This window comes from Megalobrama amblycephala, linkage group LG4 (genome assembly GCF_018812025.1).
Source record: "Megalobrama amblycephala isolate DHTTF-2021 linkage group LG4, ASM1881202v1, whole genome shotgun sequence".
NCBI classification, from domain to species: Eukaryota; Metazoa; Chordata; class Actinopteri; order Cypriniformes; family Xenocyprididae; genus Megalobrama; species Megalobrama amblycephala.
Genome location: NC_063047.1, coordinates 8,921,786 through 8,942,537, shown reverse-complemented (window position 1 = coordinate 8,942,537; position 20,752 = coordinate 8,921,786). Strand labels below are relative to the sequence as shown.

The 20,752-nt window shown below is 35.8% G+C and overlaps 1 protein-coding gene across 3 annotated transcripts in view; it reads left to right on the top strand.

Annotated features, from left to right (window-relative positions):
- ppp3cca (protein phosphatase 3, catalytic subunit, gamma isozyme, a) overlaps window positions 1-20,752 on the top strand; it is a 39,628-nt gene that overhangs the window by 5,835 nt on the left and 13,041 nt on the right. For all 3 annotated transcript variants that reach the window (XM_048187265.1, XM_048187263.1, XM_048187266.1), the window contains exons 2-6: window positions 1,654-1,851; window positions 3,888-4,012; window positions 12,054-12,165; window positions 18,109-18,254; window positions 18,351-18,490. In XM_048187265.1, the coding sequence (XP_048043222.1) occupies window positions 1,654-1,851; window positions 3,888-4,012; window positions 12,054-12,165; window positions 18,109-18,254; window positions 18,351-18,490 (721 nt within the window). The remainder of the gene's footprint in view (window positions 1-1,653; window positions 1,852-3,887; window positions 4,013-12,053; window positions 12,166-18,108; window positions 18,255-18,350; window positions 18,491-20,752) is intronic.

Sequence of the window (20,752 nt, the reverse complement as noted above, 5' to 3'; positions counted from 1 at the left end):
TGATTTAACAAAAGGCAAAAAAACCCTAATCAGAATATCTTGTATTTGTAATTGTTAGTGGTGTTGTCTTGTAGCATGAGGCCTCACAATAGAGATTAAAATCAAAGAGGCTGAACTTTGGCCATATGAAGAGATCCACAGGGCAAAGCATTGGCAGCTGCATTTTTTTATCTGTTAACAGGAAAAGTTTGAAACCTTGACATCTTTTTAATGAGACTATTGCCTCGCAATTTTAGACTCTTTGTACAGATATGCTGCTGAATTGTTGTGGGATCCAGTGGCTTGATTTGAATCCCTAATGGTTAAACGCTCAGACATCATTTGCTCTTGCATTCGGGGCACATTTAATAGAACCACCAGATTAACGGGAGCGTTGTCAAAGTCTGACTCGGTGCACTTCGAGACGCAGCTAGACAGCTGCTTGTTCCTTCTGAACGCTTTACAGATGTCTTTAGTTACATGTCCCTCACTAATCACACCGTAGTTTTTAGCCGCCTTTCCATAAAATTACGATCAACTGCGACTTCCTCCCAAACATATGGGCTCTTACTGGCTATCGATCAAGCAGACATTCAGAGCCGGAGGCTGAGCAGCAAAAACACACTATGGTGGATGCATGCAAATGAAGTCGCAGTGGAAGCAGCAGCGTCAGCCCTGGCTTTTGTTCTAGACTGAGAGGAAAAGACTGTGCCAGGGGGCCCTGGCAGTTCGCACAGCTTCCTGTTTTCTTCATGGTGTTTGAGAACCTCAGACACGCTCATCACTTCATTCATAATGAACTCTTCAGAAGGTATAGAGACAGAAAAGACAGATACAAGCACGATATCATATGATGCTTTTGATAAATTGATGCATATTTTCTTCTAAAACATACGTTTAGAATCTCTTGAGCTTCGAAGGAACCTTGAATCCTCTAAAAATTCCCATCTCGTTATTGAACAGGTCTTGAGCCACAGTCCTCTCTATGGCAACTTCTGCACTTTCGCAGAGGGATTTGGTGGAGTTAGATTACCCAGCAGTTCAGTGCAGGTGAGGGATTATTGCGTGACATCTCGGGATCCTTTCACGTCTGTGAAGGTTAAACCTGAGAGCTGAATCAATAGAATCCTCATGATACCATAACTTTTCTTATTAGCCCCGGCAGCAGCAAATGTCATGATGCTCCAGAGAGCAGCACAACTAATAAAGAGCAGATCTGAAAATACACTGTCTACAACCTTTTTTTTAATTATTTATTTATTTATTTAAAGATGCATCCTTGGGGCCGAGTCACTGAACGATGTGAACTTTTCTTTTTTTTTCTTCTTTTTTTTGTCAACAAACATGCAATGCTGGATGAACCATTAAGTTAATTATTATTACTATAATTAGATTAATAGCTAATAATATTTTGTCTAAAAAAAAAAAAAAAATGAAATCAATCGTTATAAATGCTAAAAAGTGAATTTAGCATCATAATGTTAACAAATATTTACTTTTAACTGTAAGATTACATTTAACAGTGTTGTTTTATTTGTAGTGTTGACATAGAAACACATAAATCCCAGTCTGAAGACGGGCCGAATGAAATCGCTGGAAATCTTAGGACCGAAAAATGTTCATCCGATCATTCGGTCCACACTGTCAACTGATATTTTGCTCTTGTGCCTACAGCAGTGCCACTGCCCCCTCACCAGCGGTTGACAATGAAGGACCTATTTGTGGATGGCAAGCCCAATGCCGAGGTACTGAAGAACCATTTGGTCAAAGAGGGACGTGTGGAGGAGGAAGTTGCGCTGCGCATCATAAACGACGGTGCCAACATCCTAAGGCAGGAGAAGTGCATGCTAGAAGTGGAGGCACCAATCACTGGTAAGAAAGCAAGAGCACATCTTTAGTAGGGCTTGAGGGAGATAACCATCTGTCTTGATTGAAATGAACTTTGTTCTGGCTTCTTCTTTTTTTCTGTGCTGAACCTTGTTCCTAAGAAAAATGTTCTAAAAAAGGTGTGTTTTTTTTTCCTCATGGAAACTTCATGCAATGTTTCAAATATTCATTATTGCACTTCACTGGCATTAGTGTGTGTACCTTTTGCCAACAATAAAATAATACATCATAAAACTATTGGTCTGGTTGATAAGTAACTTTTCAAGTAGGCCTATAATCCATATGTGAAAACAGTATTCATCAGTCACATCATATCGGCATTGCTTTTGAGTTTGTTGCAGAGATTACCTGACTGAGTGTTACAAACTGTCACTGTAGAGAATCAGCTGTGGCAAACTGACTCATATGTAGATCAGTGTCGGCGCCTTTGGTTCTTACTGACAGATACTGTCTGCAGATCAGTGGAGCGCAACACAGGAAACAGTCACAGATTCTGCAATGGAATGTGGTCAGTTTTGCTTCAGTGAACACTAGGAGGGATGTGCAAAAACTAATCAACTAAATGGAGGGTTACCTGAATGAAAAGTCGACTAATCACCCTTAAGATCTGTAAATTCAGTCTGGTTTTGAGTGCACCTGACCCTGATTGGACATCTAGGATGCTACTTTCCCTATCTATATTTCACTTTACAATTAAATAAAGTAGGGATGCATGATATATATATTTGTTTTAGGCTGATATTACATTCATTTTTTTTTTTTTTTTTTTTTTTTTTTTAACAGAAATTTGTCGGTACAGCCAGTATTTGATTTTTTAATTATACATGTTTGTTTCCGCTATTTTTGCGTACAGGTTACCTTTGTTGTCATCTAACGCTCACTTAAAGTTAATTAATCTTTAAAAGCACTAATAATTTAATAGCACTGTTAAAAGTAATCTCAAAATGAATATCCATTTTCATACTGTACATTATACTGTTCTAATGCCTAATGTATAGCATTAAAATTTTGTTGACTTTAGTTTTATTTTTCAGTTATTTAGGAACAAACATTATTTGTAATTTATCAGTGGCCATAACATAAAAATAATTGTTGTTGTTTCCCATAATTTTAGTATTGATGCATCCTTAAAATAAATGTGAATGACTGTAACATAATTGGTTTAAAGGGGATGAATTTAAACTTTTTTTTGAGAGTGTTTTACTGTGCACAGTGATTTTACAAGTCTGCTAATCAAAGCCAATAATGTGTCCAAAAAAAGGGGGAAGTCTATGCTATATAAACTAGTCAACCTCACTAATTGGCTAGTCAGTTGTTGGATGACAAATCAACCACTTTGATCATCCCTAGAGACTCTGATCTATGAAAAAATGCATAATAGGGAATTAGTTATGGGTTTTGCTTCTTTTATTTAACAGATAGATGGAAAAGAGTGACAGGAAATTGTATAATGGAAATGTACAAATTATACAGTATAATCACAATCTGTATCACATCTGGGTAATCTTAAATTCAGATGAACCTTATCAGTGACAAACAGAGCCTGTTATTTGATGAAGATGTTGTGCTTCAAGGTTTAATTCTTGGAAACGTTGTGCACATCATGCCACGGTATTTTATAATGCACATGAATTAGAGCTCATCTTTCCTCTATAGATATTGCCGCCTTTGAGCACGAATTAATAGATGTCACAAACCCCTCTGGCTGTAGATACATTCAGTTATATAAACGGATGCAGCCTCTGTATTTTCAGATATAGTGTCGTTGTTGCTAAGTGACCGAGCAGTCTTGTACATGTGGCCGTTGCTGGCTAGATGATTCAGGTAGGATGGATTTAAGTGAAATGTTTTGTCTGTGTCAAGTCCAACACTTCCCTTAGGCATTTGTTTTGATGTGATGTGATACAGAAAAAGGTTTCATTTTGCTAACCGTTGCCATCTCAAAATGAGGCAAGTATTATGTATCAATCACTGAACATGTACCATGTTAAGCATTTGTTTTGCTTCCCTTTCGCCTGTAGTATGTGGTGATGTTCACGGACAGTTCTTCGACCTCATGAAGCTCTTCGAAGTTGGTGGTTCCCCTGACAACACGCGATATCTGTTCCTGGGCGATTATGTAGATAGAGGATACTTCAGTATTGAGGTGAGTGCATGATTTTGAGCTGAAATAATTTAAAACAAAATGTTGAAAACAGGATCTGCACCTGCAGAAATTGGATTCACTGGAACGCCTGTTACGCGCAGAGTTCTACACGTCCACCACCCTTAGTGTGTTTGTTTTTTTCAATATTTAGACTAATTTGATTATTCTTTTTTAGCTACCAATAGAAGTGTAGTAGTCTCGGCTTCACTTAAAGGTGCAGTAAGCCATTTCTCAGAAACACTGTTTATATTTGATATCAACCCAAGCAAACATACCCCTCCCTTCATCGCTCCACCCCCAAAATGCACAAACATGCAATACAAGAGTGGCTGTCTCTTTATCATAGCTGAAGCAAAGCAAAATAATGCTTCACAGAAAAAAAGCAAGGATGATGAATGAACGACAAGCAAGAATAAAAACATGAGCATATGTAACAAGCAAGAGTTTGTTGTTAGTTGCCAGCAGCACACAAGCTCCAGACAAATAATTACACTCAAAGTTCCTGTTACTATAGCTAACTTTACAACAACAGGTTGGTTCTGGGAAAATTGAGAGCAAAGCCACCAAACCTCTCAAGATCCATAAAGGTACTAAAAACATATTTAAAACAGTTCATGTGAGTTCAGTGGTTCTACCTTAATATTATAATGTGACGAGAATATGATACATTTTTTTCAGGATTCTTTGATTAATAACAACTTCAGAAAAACAGCACTCATTTAAAATAAAAATGTTTTGTAACATTATAAATGTCTTTACTTGTGCTTTTGATAAATTTAATGGTAACACTTTACAATAAGGTTCATTAGTTAACTACATTAGTTAACATGAACTAATAATGAACTGCACTTCTACAGCATATTTTAATCTTTGTTAATGTTAATTTCAATGTTTACTAATACATTATTAAAATCTTGTTAACATTAGTTAATGCACTGTGAACTAACATGAACAAACAATGATCAACTGTATTTTCATTAACAAACGTTAACGAAGATTAGTAAATACGGTAACAAATGTATAGTTCATGTTAGTTAATACATTAACTAATGTTTAACTAATGAACCATATTGTAAAGTATTACCAATTTAATGCATCCATGCTGAATAAAAGTATGAATTTCTTTTGAGGGGGAAAAAAAACCCCACAGTAACACAGTGTCTTAACCCTGACCACATTTTTATTATAATGCCAGTGTTTTTGCCTGACACTCAAAGTATTAAGGTATCTGTGCATATACCAGTGGGGACAGTATTTGGGTGCATAGCCGGGCCCATTTTTACTTGGCTGAGAATCTGACATCTTCTCTGAACCATCTGTTAAGGCATGATCAGTGACTACACTGCCACATAACCAACATTGCATTAAAGGTGCCCTAGAATCAAAAATTGAATTTACCTTGGCATAGTTGAATAACAAGAGTTCAATACATGGAAATGACATACAGTGAGTCTCAAACTCCATTGTTTCCTCCTTCTTATGTAAATCTCATTTGTTTAAAAGACCTCCGAAGAACAGGCGAATCTCAACATAACACCGACTGTGACATAACAGTCGGGATCATTAATATGCACACCCCCAATATTTGCATATGCCAGCTCGTGTTCAAGGCATTACACAAGGGCAGGAAGTCTGGATGTGCACAGCTGAATCATCAGACTAGGTAAGCAAGCAAGAACAATAGCGAAAATGGCAAATGGAGCAATAATAACTGACATGATCCATTATATCGTGATATTTTTAGTGATATTTGTAAATTGTCTTTCTAAATGTTTCGTTAGCATGTTGCTAATGTACTGTTAAATGTGGTTAAAGTTACCATCGTTTCTTACTGTATTCACGGAGACAAGAGCCGTCGCTATTTTCATTTTTAAACACTTGCAGTCTGTATAATGCATAAACACATCTTCATTCTTTATAAATCTCTCCAACTGTGTAATGTTAGCTTTAGCCACGGAGCACTATCAAACTTTACATGACGAACATCTTGTAAAGATCCTTTTGAGGGTTATATTAGCTGTGTGAACTTTGTAAATGCACTGTTTTATAGTCTAGAGCTCGGGGGGCAGGGAGTGCGCGATTTAAAGGGGTCGCGCGCTGAATCGGTGCATAGTTAATGGTGCTTCAAAATAGGCAGTTAAAAAAATTAATTAAAAAAAATATATGGGGTATTTTGAGCTGAAACTTCACATACACATTCAGGGGACACCTTAGACTTATATTGCATCTTGTAAAAACTGGTTCTAGGGCACCTTTAACTACCACACATAAGCACAAAAGAGAAACAAAGCAGATTATGCCATAATATCTCCAATAGAAGATTTGTCAGACAACAATTGTTTTTAGTCTTTAGTAGTTTCCTGACTTTGAATAATCTGTCATCCTTGGCTGCTTTGATATGTCAATGTATTAAGATTTCCTATGCTTTAATGTTGACTTACAACTGAGCATGCCTATAAAACACTGATGAGATCAAGTAAAAAAGAGCTGAGTTGAAGTGAATGAGCAAGGCAGCTTGGGGGTTTATCTTTAAATGTGCATATTTGTATTTTTTAAATGCTGCTACTACTAATAATAATATAATAATTATTATTTATAAACAATATAATTATATAATATTCTAGTTAACTAACCAAAGACCATTGCGTAATGTAAAATGGTCCACTTTCAATCTTCCAGTTGACTCAAGCCTCTACTTTTCATGTCATTGATTGGTTTTGGTGAGTGCAGGAGCTGTGGATACTTTAGAATAGAGAACAAACGTATCGGAGACCTTGTTAAGCTGTGTGGTTAAATGGCCTCTCTTTCTCAGTCTGTCTCATTTGGATGTGTCGCTGTCTGAGTGGAGCTATTTGATAACCTGTCAGACACTCTACCCTTTCATAAGAGATGAGTCACAGAGCGTTAAAGCGTGGACCGCTCTGCTTGTCGTGATTCTCTGCTGAATGACTGATGTCACTGACGACTCACACTTTGATCCTGTGAGGAGTTCATTAGCTGAACATTCCTAAGGGTCACTCGCACAGTGACGTGCAAGCAGTTGTTCATTTTCAGTGAGAGTTGGTGATTTCTGGTGACATGATCGATAGCTACCGCTAGTGAATAGCAGAATTTAACTTTATTCAAATGGGTCAGGACTTGTAAATATTCAAGTCCTGGCTCATTTTATTAAAACTGAGCTCTTCTCAACAAAATAATAAAATAATTTATTATAATATTTATTATATGTGTAAATAGGTGTAGGTGTGTGTGTGTGTGTGTGTGTGTGTATGTGTGTGTGTGTTACTCTTCTGTTCTGGGCCAGAAATTTTTTTTGAAGTCTCTTATGCTCACCAAAGCTGCTTTTATTTGAAAAATACAGTAAAACATATTGTGAAATATTATTACAATATATAATAACCATTGTTTTGTTTAAATATATTTCAAAATGAAATTTCTGTAATGGCAAAGCTGATTTTGATCAGAAATCATTCTGTAATCAGAAATTATTTTGCTGCTTAATATATTTTTGTTGAAACCTTGATTCTTTGAATAGAAAGAAGCAAATAGCATTTGTTTGAAATAAATCTTTTGCAACTTTATAAATGTATTTACTGTCACTTAAATCAATTTAATGCTTCCTTTTTAAAGTCCCTGTAAAGTCATTTTAAAGTATGTGTTCTGAGTTTGTCACACTGAAGAAAAATGTGTTATTAACCACCCAGCCAAATTTAAATGATTAAAAAAAATCTGCAAGTAAATTAAATAAGTTATCAAAATCTCGAAAAAAAATAGGCAGCGCTCTCTGCTCTCAAAAGCTGGGGGCATGTCTGCTGTCGGCGCTGAAACAACGCCCACTCGCGAGAGCTGCCGTCTCAACTGACTTGAATCTAATGAGTCAAACATACTGATGCAAAAAGAATCATTTAGAGGGTTGCAAATTTTAGTAGAGTTACTGTGGACTACCTACTAATAATAGGTGTGTTCGAGCCGTTCGAGCTCATGCAGCGCCGCACAGACCGATCGGCGGCTGACTTGAAGCAGTGCATGCCGATAAGAAATTTTGTCCGACTTGAGACAGCGCCGACACCATGTGACTGTGACGTATGGCTTCAAAGTACCACGAGAGTGATTCGAGATCAGCCACCTGAGGCAGCCAGCGCAGTTTCTAAAGAGGAGCTGCACGAGCTCTGATGACGACACAGCTGTTTCACGATTGGCCGGATTCACCACATGACAACGATCACGTGTGTTTAGTGTTTATTGTCACGCCTTCAGTTCCAGTAATGCTCAAAAATCTGTGTTTTTATAACAGTTAAAGCTCTTTTCATGTAGTCGCGATGTTATGTTGTGTCATGTTTATAAAAATAAAACTGATAAAAAAAACGTAGACCCCACTACATTGGCATTTAAATAATATATGCTTATGTTGAACTTTATTCTTGTAAAAACAGACGCTGCAAGCAGTACATAAAGTATTGAATGAAAATGTCTCTGAAACATCAGTGTATTAGTCAAATATTGCATTTATTTCACTTCAGCTGTGATAACATAAGCAAACTCGGCAACTTACACTCATTGGTGGGCACGTACTGCCGACTGTTGTCGAGTCGACAAATGACGGTGCCGCGAGACGGGAGGATGAAGGCCGGGACGGGGGCCGAGGTCTGTTCAGTCACATTCACCAAAAACAACGGATTATCTGTGAATCCCAGCTGTCTGATGAAAGTTTGTAAAATTATCCGGTGTAGAACGATCACTTTAGAATCCTTCATATCATCGTTTTAGGAAATTTAAATAAGGAGACCCAGCATATTGTATATTATAACAACCATGTAATATGCGTTTGCGTGACGAAAGCATTAGTAGCTAAATGTGCAAAGGGCTGAATAACTTTAATGACACTCGAGATTGAGCGAGTGAGCCGCTGTAGAGTTAGAGGCGGCTCCACGCTCGGTACGTCATCGACATTTATATAGTGTTAGGGGAGGGGCTATGCTCGGGGCTCCAAGTGCGTCATCAGACCCCCGTTTTAGCTCCGCCCAAAAAATCCTGAGCAGAGACTTGGTGAAAAACTGTTTAATGCTCTAACTTCAGAATTAAGCATTACACAATTCACAGTCTTTGTAATGTGTTTCAGCAATACAAGTGTTTAGAAAGAATTCTCAAAATTGACTTTACAGGGACTTTAAATAATAGAATTTCTTTCAAAAATGTTTTACTGATCTAAAACTTTTGAACGCAAGTGTATATACATATTCTTTGCCTCTCATTTTCTCATAATTTCTGATGTGTGTTTATTTGTTGTGCTAACGATATAAAGCCTTTACGTTTATCTGGATGCTCAGGATGTGTTCTCTTTGGTTATATATCTGTGCTAAAATGGGCAAGTATGAGCAATTCTGTTCATTTAGCCTGTCATCATCTTTCTCTTCCATTATGGTGGGCTATTTCCCTTTGATCCGAGATCCGTCTATTATTAATGCATCCCCAGCCTCCCACCACCATGACCAGCCACCACACACACACACACACACACACACACACACACACACACTACGCTCACACAAAAGTGGAAGTTCTTAGTGTGAGCAGCCTCACCATCACACTGTTCAGTCTCCACTTGTCTGCCACAAAGCTCTCTGCCCTTTTGTCTTGTCTGAGAGAGAAAAAAACCCACTTATTAAAAAGGGATGTGAAAATTTCCATATTTTCATATTTGACATGTCAGTGAGTTTTCTAAACCACTAGATATGCTTTCTCTAGTTGTCTCAGTCATTGATACCATTCTTTAGGAAACTCCTGTTTATGTTGTTCTTGACAACATCCAACCATCTTTTTTTCATCCTTCCATTATCATTCCAACATTCCAGGCATTCTTTTCTCCTCATTATGTGACCAAAATATGTAACCTTCAGTTTGAGTATAATAGTTCTTTGTATAATTCTCAATATTCACATTATTAATGTTAATTCTAATAATTATGTTAATGTATCAATGTTAATATCAATATTCATATTGATATATCAGTATATTAACAACATTATTATTATTATTATTGTTTGTGCACATTGAAATTAATATTTATTAATTTATGATATTAAATATTTATGATATTTAACATTTTTAATACAGTGAAACTTATTATAGTCCTCATGTCTCTCACAGCAGACAGTTTGAACTCTGACAGTCTTGAAGTCTGGCTAAATGTTTTGTTAAAGGTGTTGAATTTAAGCAGTTTATTAAAGAATTCCTAATGCTCTCCAAGGTTGCATTTATTTGATTAGAAATGCAGTAAAAACTTTGTGAATTCCTCCTTTTTAAAACTCCACAGCACAAAACATTAAAGCTAAATAACAACAATAATAATAACAATTAAGTAAACTAATCGACCTCAGTAATTGGTTGATCGACGATTAGCTGACATTCTGATCCATCCCTGTTATTAAACCAAGCGATAACCTGAAGCACCATGTAAACTTTAGGAAAAAACAGGCTCCTCTCTGTGTCGTTCTCTCCGTGTCGTGTGCCATTCAGCAATAATACCCTTCGTTCAGGTCCTCATCTCATGGCCACTATTACCTGCAATTTTCAGCTCATTATTCCTCTTGCGTAGGCTCCGGTCCCGGCTCTCGGTGCTGCCGCATGCCACCCCCCTCACACCCTCCTCCGTGTCTATTATTTCACATGTCATTTAAATGCACACCTGTCGTCCTTGGTTACCTTGGTATCCTGTTCTCCCCACGTTGAGTGGTGTCTGGGATTTTGCATGCAAATGAAAGGGGGTGTGTGTGTGGGGGGGTGTAGATTAGGATAAATGGATTATAATGACGCTAAAAAGAGTGTGTATATGTACTCTGTACTGTACAGAAGATCAGCACATTGTATTGCCAAGGTTTTGTGTTGTCTGCTGCCAAACTACTTCAGTGTGAATTTTAGATGTGTAAATGAACCAAACAAATCTGTTGTTTAGAATACTGTATCATTGGGAATAATTACCATATGACTACTCACTCCCACCTTTTGTAGTCCCTCATGCACCCAGTTGGCCATCTGTTGAGCACCAAACAGTGAAAGGACACTGATTGTGCCATAATCTTGCCATTGGGCTTTGAAAACAATGTCAGATTGCCTTTAAAGGGTTAGTTCACCCAAAAATTAAATTTGTCATTTAGTACTCACCCTCATGTTGTCCCAAACCCGTAAGACTTTCGTTCATCTTTGGAACATGGAATTGAAATATTTTTGATGAAATCCAAGGGTTTCTAAACCACACATAGGCAGCAACCTCATTGCACTTTTGAGGTCCAGAAAGGTATTTAAGACATTGTTAAAATAGTCCATGTGACTACAGTGGTTTAACCTTAATGTTATGAAGCAATGAGAATAATTTTTGTGTGCAAAAACAAAACAAAAATAATGACTTTATTCAACAATTTCTTCTTTTCCCTGTCGGTCTCCTACACTGCTGATGTAGTGAATGCTGTGTTAACATCCGAACACCGGCTCAGTATTGGCTGACTTATCATTTTTGTTTGTTTTGCGCACAAAGTATTCTCGTCACTTCATAACATTAAGGTTGAACCGCTGTAGTCACATGGACTATTTTAACAATGTCTTTACTACCTTTCTGGACCTCAAAAAGTGCAATGATGTTGCTGCTTATGTGTGGTTCAGAAATCCTCAGATTTCATCAAAAATATCTTAATTTGTGTTCTGAAGATGAACGAAGGTCTTATGAATTTGGGACGACATGAGGGTGAGTACTTAATGACAGAAATTTTCTTTTTGGGTGAACTAACCCTTTAAATGCAATGATAATGATTAAAAAATTAATTTTGCACCCTTATTTGAATTAATCAGAGGATTAAAATGGGATGTTTTCCCCAGTTTATTAATGTAAAATACATAGAGGTCTTCACCTCTGCCATTTTCCTCACATAGCTATTCTGGCTGACATTAATAGTCAAGTATCTTCTGGATTATAAGTGTCTCTCTCTCTCTCTCTCTCTCTCTCTCTCTCTCTCTCTCTCTCTCTCTCTCTCTCTCTCTCTCTCTTTAGTGTGTGCTGTTCCTGTGGACACTGAAGATCAACCACCCCAACACCCTCTTTCTCCTCAGAGGCAACCACGAGTGTCGGCACCTCACAGAATACTTCACCTTCAAACAGGAATGTGAGTGCTGTGGGAATGTACCGTCTAGAAGTGCTGAGAGCTAAGTGATGTGTTGGCTCGAACCGTTCGCCAGCCTCTTCCTACTTTCACTGATGTCTCCTCTTTGATGTCTGAAAAGCTGCATTTTCAGTCAGCTGTCACCAGCTAGCACTTTCATTTAAACTGTGAACAGTATAACATTACTCTTGCAGTTAAAGGGGTAGTTCACTCAAAAATGAAAATTCTGTCATCATTTGCTCACCCTCAAGTATGGGGGGGGAAAAAACAGTTGATGGTAATCCATGGCTACCATCAACTGTTTGGTTACAGACATTCTTCAAAATATCTTCTTTTGTGTTTAACAGATGAAAGAAACTCATACAGGTTTGGAGGGTGAGTAAATGATGACAGAATTTTCATTTTTGGGTGAACTATCCCTTTAAGGTTTCAAATTTGATATTACTTAGTAGAGGGGACCCCATACTTTAGCATTTTAAAAAGCGTATAGAGGTCGTCTGCTAGTGTTGACTGTAAGTTCCTTTTTACTGCTTTGCCTATGGCTTACATCACACCAGTGTTGTTTTGTTGGAATTGGAGGGCCAATATGGTCTCATTTATCATGTTGCCTTAAAGAACCACTTTAGCAAATTAGCAATTCATATTTGAATGAATTGAACATTTTATTAGTTAAGTAAATTTCACTTAATATGGGTTGAAACTACACAAGGCAGCTTCTCACACTGTTTTTACATCAAGTTTGGCTGGAACATATTTACTGTTTCAATCTCCCAGCATGCCAGAGTCACACAATATGGTCACTGCCTGCTGACGCCATTGCTGACTGTTTTGGATCAAATTTAGCAATCTTTTTAGTAGATACAATTGTTCTGATGAAAATTTTTATTCAAATTTAAAATGCATGTTTTACAATTTTTTTTTTTTTTTTATAAAGCAAGTTTGCTGTTTTTTTTTTTTTGTTTTTTTTTTTGTAGACTGAAAAAAAAAGTTAGTTGCCAAGGCAACATTTTTAATATTCATTTAAGTTTATTAAAATATTTTTTTCATCTAATATTTATGTTTTATTTTATTTCAGTTTTATTTCAATTAATGGAAAAGATTTTTAATCGCTTTAGTTTTTAACAGTAACAACACTGGCTTGCATAACTGACTTACAGTAGTGGCCAAAATCATTGCCCGGAGGTGATTTTTCTTTTTATTATTATTATTTTTTTTAATATGAAGGAAAAACAAAACCATAAATGTAGATATGGTATTTATCTGACCAAATGATTTGGCAAAAAAGGCAAACTACAGCTACAGGTTTTATTTCACTATACAAAAAAAAAAAAAAAAAAAAGCTCAGGAAAAATCATACATTGACTACAACATAATTAATTAGTTATTAATATTTGTTGGTTCTCTCGTTTTCGCATGTGTTCATAATTTCTTTGTATGACAGCCTGTCCAAAAGTTATGTCCGCATAATTTGGCATGTTTCATCAAATGACTCCTTTGTAATATCATTACAAATTCATTTAATAAATCATTAAAGGTTTATTTAGTTTCAGCTCAAAATACCCCATAGATTTTTTTTTTAATACATTTTTTTAACTGCCTATTTTGGGGCATCATTAAATATGCACCGATTCAGGCTGCGGCCCCTTTAAATCCTCGCACTCCCCGCCCCTGAGCTCGCGACTATAAAACAGTGCATAAACAAAGTTCACACAGCTAATATAACCCTCAAATGGATCTTTACAAAATGTTTGTCATGCATACATCGGATCATGTAAGTATGGTATTTATTTGGATGTTTACATTTGATTCTGAATGAGTTTGAGGCTGTGTTCTGTGGCTAACAGGCTAAAGCTAACATTACACACTGTTGGAGAGATTTATAAAGAATTAAGTTGTGTTTATGAATTATACAGACTGCAAGTGTTTAAAAATGAAAATAGCGACGGTTCCGTGACTATAGTAATAAACGATGGTAACTTTAACCACATTTAACAGTACTTTAGCAACATGCTAACAAAACATTTAGAAAGACAATTTACAAATATCACTAAAAATATCATGTTATCATGGATCATGTCAGTTATTATTGCTCCATCTGCCATTTTTCACTATTGTTCTTGCTTGCTTACCTAGTCTGATGATTCAGCTGTGCACATCCAGACGTTAATACTGGCTGCCCTTGTCTAATGCCTTGAACATGAGCTGGCATATGCAAATATTGGGGGCGTACACCCCGACTGTTACGTAACAGTCGGTGTTATGTTGAGATTCACCTGTTCTTCGGAGGTCTTTTAAACAAATGAGATTTACATAAGAAGGAGGAAACAATGGAGTTTGAGACTCACTGTATGTCATTTCCATGTACTGAACTCTTGTTATTCAACTATGCCAAGGTAAATTCAATTTTAAATTCTATGGCACCTTTAATAATAATTAAATGAAGGGTGAAGATGTCAATTTTTCAAGACCGGACATCACTTTTGGCCACTGCTGTATAATTACCTAAACGCATTTCATACATAACTCCCATAGACCTTAATAAGAGTAGATGTCATATTTAATTTGTTGCCATTGAGGCTAGGGGTCAGTTTGTCATAATGCAATGTGAGTTTCGATTGCTTGGCCAACAAAACGTTGTATATATGCCTGTCCACATATTTCCAGTGGATGACAAATAAGAAGACAAGTTTTAGGACCTTAAGACAACAAACAAATTACTGTCTCAAATTGGTCTCTATTCTGACAGACGTCTTTAGCAACCTTTTTAAGACTGATTGAATATTCCCACTGCTGTGAGAGGCGGTTCATAAAGAAGTGCTGTCTTTGTTTTACAGGCTTTACGTGCTCTGTTTTCTGCAAACAGCACTTTGTCCCTTTGAGAAAATAAGCTAGCAGACAGCTCTATTAGAGTAAGGTTTGCAGAGCTCAATGTCTGCTGCCAGAAAGTGTCCAGGTGTGAGTTATTAGTATGCTGGATAGTGAAGTGGCTGGAGCTCATCTGGCTCACAAAGAGACAAACCCGATGAGCCGTTGTGCACTATACGCAGCATTACCTCTCCTGATTTATGAGAGAGTAATGTCTTTTCATTGTGAAGCCTCTCATTAGCATTCTTTTACAATAATTTATTTAAAACCTTAATTCAATGCAGCATGACCAGCCAAGATCTCAAATAGAGACGCAAGGAGCTGTTTAGCTTCTTTTCAGGCTTGGATTTATTCATGCTCCAGTTGCTTACAAATACAGAGACATATTTGTTATCCGAAAGGATATTTCTACACAGGGATTTCTTCTCTTTCCGTCTGATGTGGTCGACCCTGGTTTGCATCTACTGAGCCAGGGACCCATCTGCTAGGAGGTTATTACAGGTCTCCTAAAGCCAGTTTTAGATCACATGACCAACATGGACTTATTTTCAGCTGTTGACACCTGAAGTGTTTAAGCCCTTCTTCCCTTTATGTCATAGCAGGAGCTACGTTTTTTTTTTTTTTTTAATTTTGAAACGCTTGTCTCTTGTAATATATTAGCTAAAGTGCTAGCATTAGATTATGTGACGTCTTTTTTAGGTTATACTGTAGGTTTGTAATTTGTAAAATACAGACTGTTTCACAGAAATAGCTACAAATTGAGTTGTTAACATGAGTATGCTTGAAAGAAGTTGCTTGCTTATTTATAAATGTATTATATTATGTAAGTTATATTCAATCTTTTAGCTAATACCATGACTACCCTTGTAAAAAAGAACACCTTAGCATGCTTTTTAAATTATTATTTATTACAGAAATATTTTTTAAAAGAATATACTTAAGTGCAAACAGAATGTGATGTTTATAGACACTTAATTGCATGTTAATTGCAATTAAATTAAAATATATTATAGTCTGAATTTATATTAAATGCATTTTGATGAACTTTGAGTGCTTTTTGACCTACTTAAGACTTATGTTCAACTTTATATGTAATTTCATAATTACGTCTTCTATTGTCTTTTTGAAATATAGTTAGGGTATATTGCTCAATGTACTGAGAAGCATTTTTGGTGAACCAAAATATACTTTAATGTCTGTTCTAATGACATTTGTATGTCATGTATTTAAATATTTATAATAAAGTTGCTATTTGTTACATTTAATATATATTAACTTAAATATTTACATTTTAAAATATATCGTTGAATAACACGCTACAAGGGAAATCACAATCAAGTACTGTGTGCTTTAATATGTTAGTCAACACATTAAAATAAGTATGTCAAAAGACGATTAAAACATAATCATTTATTTCAAGTATAACTTTTAGTGTGATATTACAAAGTACACTGAAGTGGCCTTGCAAGTACAGTTTAGTTTTTTTTTTTTTTTTTAATACAGTTTTAAGAGTACACTACAAGAAACGCATTCATTACTTTTTTCACAAGTGAATGCTGGCCATGTATATATAATCTTTTCTAGTATACTAGCACTTGCTACTACAATATATTATATTATACTCTATTATATTTTTGCTTTTTTAATCCAAATTGAATTTAAATTAAGTTTCGTTTGAACATCTGATTAAAACCCTGGTTTTGTTTTTCTATGGGTCAGTGGTAGTCTATTATGCTCGAAATGAACACTGTTTGCTGTTAAGCTCATATAATAGCGTTGAGGCCATTGTGCTCTGCATAACAAAGATGGAGGTGGTCTCATGGTAGAATGTTTAGTGGAAGCCCAAGTGCTCTTCATGAGACCTCATTCGCAGAGCGAATGTGTAATTCGGTTTGGTGAATAACCCAGCTGTATTTAGTGGAAACTAAGACAAGACTAATGAGACTACTTCAGTCCAGATACTGAAGTATTAATAAGCTTAATCAGCAGCTGAATTAAGTATTCGCATTGCACTAATTAGGCTCATTTGAATTTAATTGAATAGTCCCTGCTACTTTTGTGTCTGCTTGGTGTCAGGTTTTGTTGCTTTAGGTGTAGTTATTACTGCGTAAAGATGTGCTGGTTGTCATCACAAAGTATTATGCACAAAAAATGTAACATGATCTTCTTGATGATGATGATAACTTTTACAGTTTTGAAAAAAAAATATATATATTGTATGTATTGATATAAAGATCAAAGATCTGTAAGGTCTGTGTCGACACTGAATTGATGTCCAAAAATCATTTAAACAGCAATTTCAGCAGCACATGTAGTTGTTGTTTTTGATTTTAGGGAGCAGTCATTCTTGCTGGCAATAAGTCAAATCGACTAGTATTTAAATTGATAAACTCATTAATAACATACACTTTAGCGAGTAATATACTGGAATACATTTTAAATTACCTCTGTCATCTCATGGTGTTTAGGGTCAGTAAGATTTTCTTTTTTTAAAGAAATTAATACTTTTATTCAGCAAGGATGCAATAAATTGAACAAAAGTCACAATAAAGGCAGTTATAATCTTACAAAACATTTCTATTTCAAATAAATGCTGTTCTTAAATTTATAGACTTCTTTCAAAAACATAAAAAAAAATCATATTAACCTCAAGTAGCCAATGCATTTCCTTTCAAGTTTTTTTTTTGGTGCAATAAACAAATATTTTTTCCTGCCTAAGATATATTTAGGGAAGTTCTAGAAATGTACATTTATTTGAATTAAGCTCTGTATAAAAATCAAGTTGAATCATTTTTCTTTTGAACTGAATCAAAAACCAGTGAAGTCTGTCACCTCAAAATATTCACACTACTAATTAGTTGGATTTCAATACATTTTGTCAAAGGTTATTAAATCAATTGTTTTGGACAAAATCGGCCATGGTGGTGGCAACATATCCTACCCATCATAAATGACTATGCTCTTTCTGTATAGTAGTTCAAATACCAAGGTCAGCTTTTGATAAAAATGTTATTGAATTTCTTGACTTCAGTGCATCAGATTTTAATTCAGTCATACTTTTCTGTCTCTGTCCCCTTGCAGGTAAAATAAAGTATTCAGAGAGGGTTTATGACTCATGTATGGAGGCCTTTGACTGCTTGCCTCTTGCAGCTCTTCTAAACCAGCAGTTTCTCTGCGTACACGGTGGCCTCTCACCAGAAATCAACTGCTTAGATGACATTAGAAAAGTAAGCATCTGTTTATGTCCTTTTCCTTGCAGCCTTTTTATTGGAAAACAAGATGTGTTCATGCCTCCTCCTTTGTCTTTGCGCTGTGTTATGCAGTTAGACAGGTTTAAGGAGCCCCCGGCATTTGGGCCTATGTGTGATTTGATCTGGGCCGACCCAGGAGAGGACTACGGCAGTGAGAAGACGGCAGAGCACTTTAACCACAACTCAGTCAGAGGCTGCTCCTATTTTTTCAGGTACTGGAGCAAAGCTGTTCATTAGGTTAGATTTCCCAGATTTATAGAAATATAAATTACAGCTTTACTGAACATGACTCGTAATAAAAATATTCTTATATTTACCTTGATTTTTCTTTTTTTCCACACATCACAAATTAAATTATTTGTTATAAATTATAATTTCATTTATATTTATATTATAAATATATAAATTATATAAATATAAATATTAAAATGGTCCATGTTTATTTTATTCTTTGTTAGATTATAATAGTTTTAAACATAAATGTTTGTTTAAAAATGAATGTCATTTGTTTTATGATCTATTTTTATAGTTTTAAGTCAAAGGCAATTGAAAAGTAGCATATGAAGCCATAATAATAATAGAAAAAGCCATTTCCAAGTCACCCCATAGGACATAAAAGTGCCTAAAGTTGGCTTTGTAGGAGTCATTAAATCTAGATATTTTTTATTAATACATATTACATTAAAGGTCCCGTTTTTTGTGGGTTTTTTTAAGCTTTGATTGTTTATAGTGTGCAATATAACATGTGTTCATGTTTTGCGTGTAAAAAAACACAGTATTTTTCACATAATTTACTTATCTGTATACCGCTGTTTCCACTGTCATAAAAACGGGCTGATGACTTCCTTGTTCTATGAAGTCCCTCCTTCAGAAATACGTAATGAGTTCTGATTGTGCCAGCGGTTCCTGTGTTGTGATTCGACAGCAGTTTAGCGCATCTTGCCCGGAAAGGTCACGCCTCTTACCATAACGTGGAGATGCACGCGCTCAGTGTTATTGTAAACATGTCTTTAATTTTACCCTATCAATTTGAGCCGGAATCAGACCCGGTGATTGGACTGCGGGATGAAAATAACAGCGTTTCGACGACATGGCGACAAACACACTCTACAAACGCAACTCTTGTGTATTCCTGTGGGCGGAGGTTGGTCAAAAAACTGTTTTAGTGACGTCATTAAAGAAGGAAGTAGAGGGATGTAGTCCAAACTGGCCGTTCGATGTAGGCGACTTCTGTTAAATAAAATATCTCGCTTGGCATTGAACTTTGAGCTTTAAAATTTTACAGATTTTATTTATACTCTAACAACAACATTACACACTAACTAAAGTTTGAAACATGGGATCACGAAGAACGGGACCTTTAATACATATGCTGTAATTTACTTAATAGAAAATCGTAGGTTGTTGAATGTAGCTTATTTTGACATCTTGAACATTTGGATGAGTAACCAATTTTTTTAAATTAATATATTTTTAAACCCTCCTATAAAATAACTCAAGCACTCATCTTGCATGTTGAGGGAAAAAAAAAGCTGTTTCTTTTACTTTTTTCTTTGACCAGATTCTTTATACTTTCTTATGAATGTGCAACTGAGTCATTCGGGCATCTGTGAAATGGTGCGGAAATCCTGTCTGATTTATGCTGAAATAACCTGACTGGTGTCACCCAGCTGGTTTCATTCTGGGTGTATATATAAGTGTGTTTATTCACTGTTTGCTTGTCCAGCTGGCATTTGTTTGTACCACGCCAACTAAATGCTAACAAAGCGCAGGTGGTGGTCATATAGCTTGAGAGTTCACTGTACTGAGATTGAATGGACTAGTTCGGTATATTGAGTTTGTGTGACATATTTTTGTATATATACAATATAGGATTATATAGGATGTGGCAATACCCTTTGATATACAGTACTCAGTGTAAATGAGTACACCCCCTTTGAAAAGTAACATTTTAAACAACATCTCAATGAACACAAAAACAATTTCCAAAATGTTCACAAGACTAAGTTTTATATAACATATGTTTAACTTATAACATGAAAGTAAGGTTAATGATATAAGAGAACAACATTTTAATTTTTACTCAAATTAGTGTGATGCGAAAATGAGTACACCCCACTGAAAGTCTCTGGAGCAAAGCTAAATTTTAGACTACAAATGTCTAATTTAACAAGAATTCAACCCCAGGTGAGTCTAATTATTCATTACGCAAGTGTCCAGCAGACAGTTGACTATAAAAGGGTGTTAAACCCCCTTCTCATTTCATGCTGTCAGCAATGGCACCACATGGAAGAGAAATGTCACAAGACCTGAGAAAGAAAATAATTTCTTTACACCAGAAAGGTCGTTGTGCACTTTTCCAACATGACAATGAACCTAAACACACATCTAAGTCCACTGTTGGATTTCTGAAGAAGAACTGGGTGAAAGTGAGTCAGTGGAACCCAATCGGGGGGATTCTGAAGAGACATGAA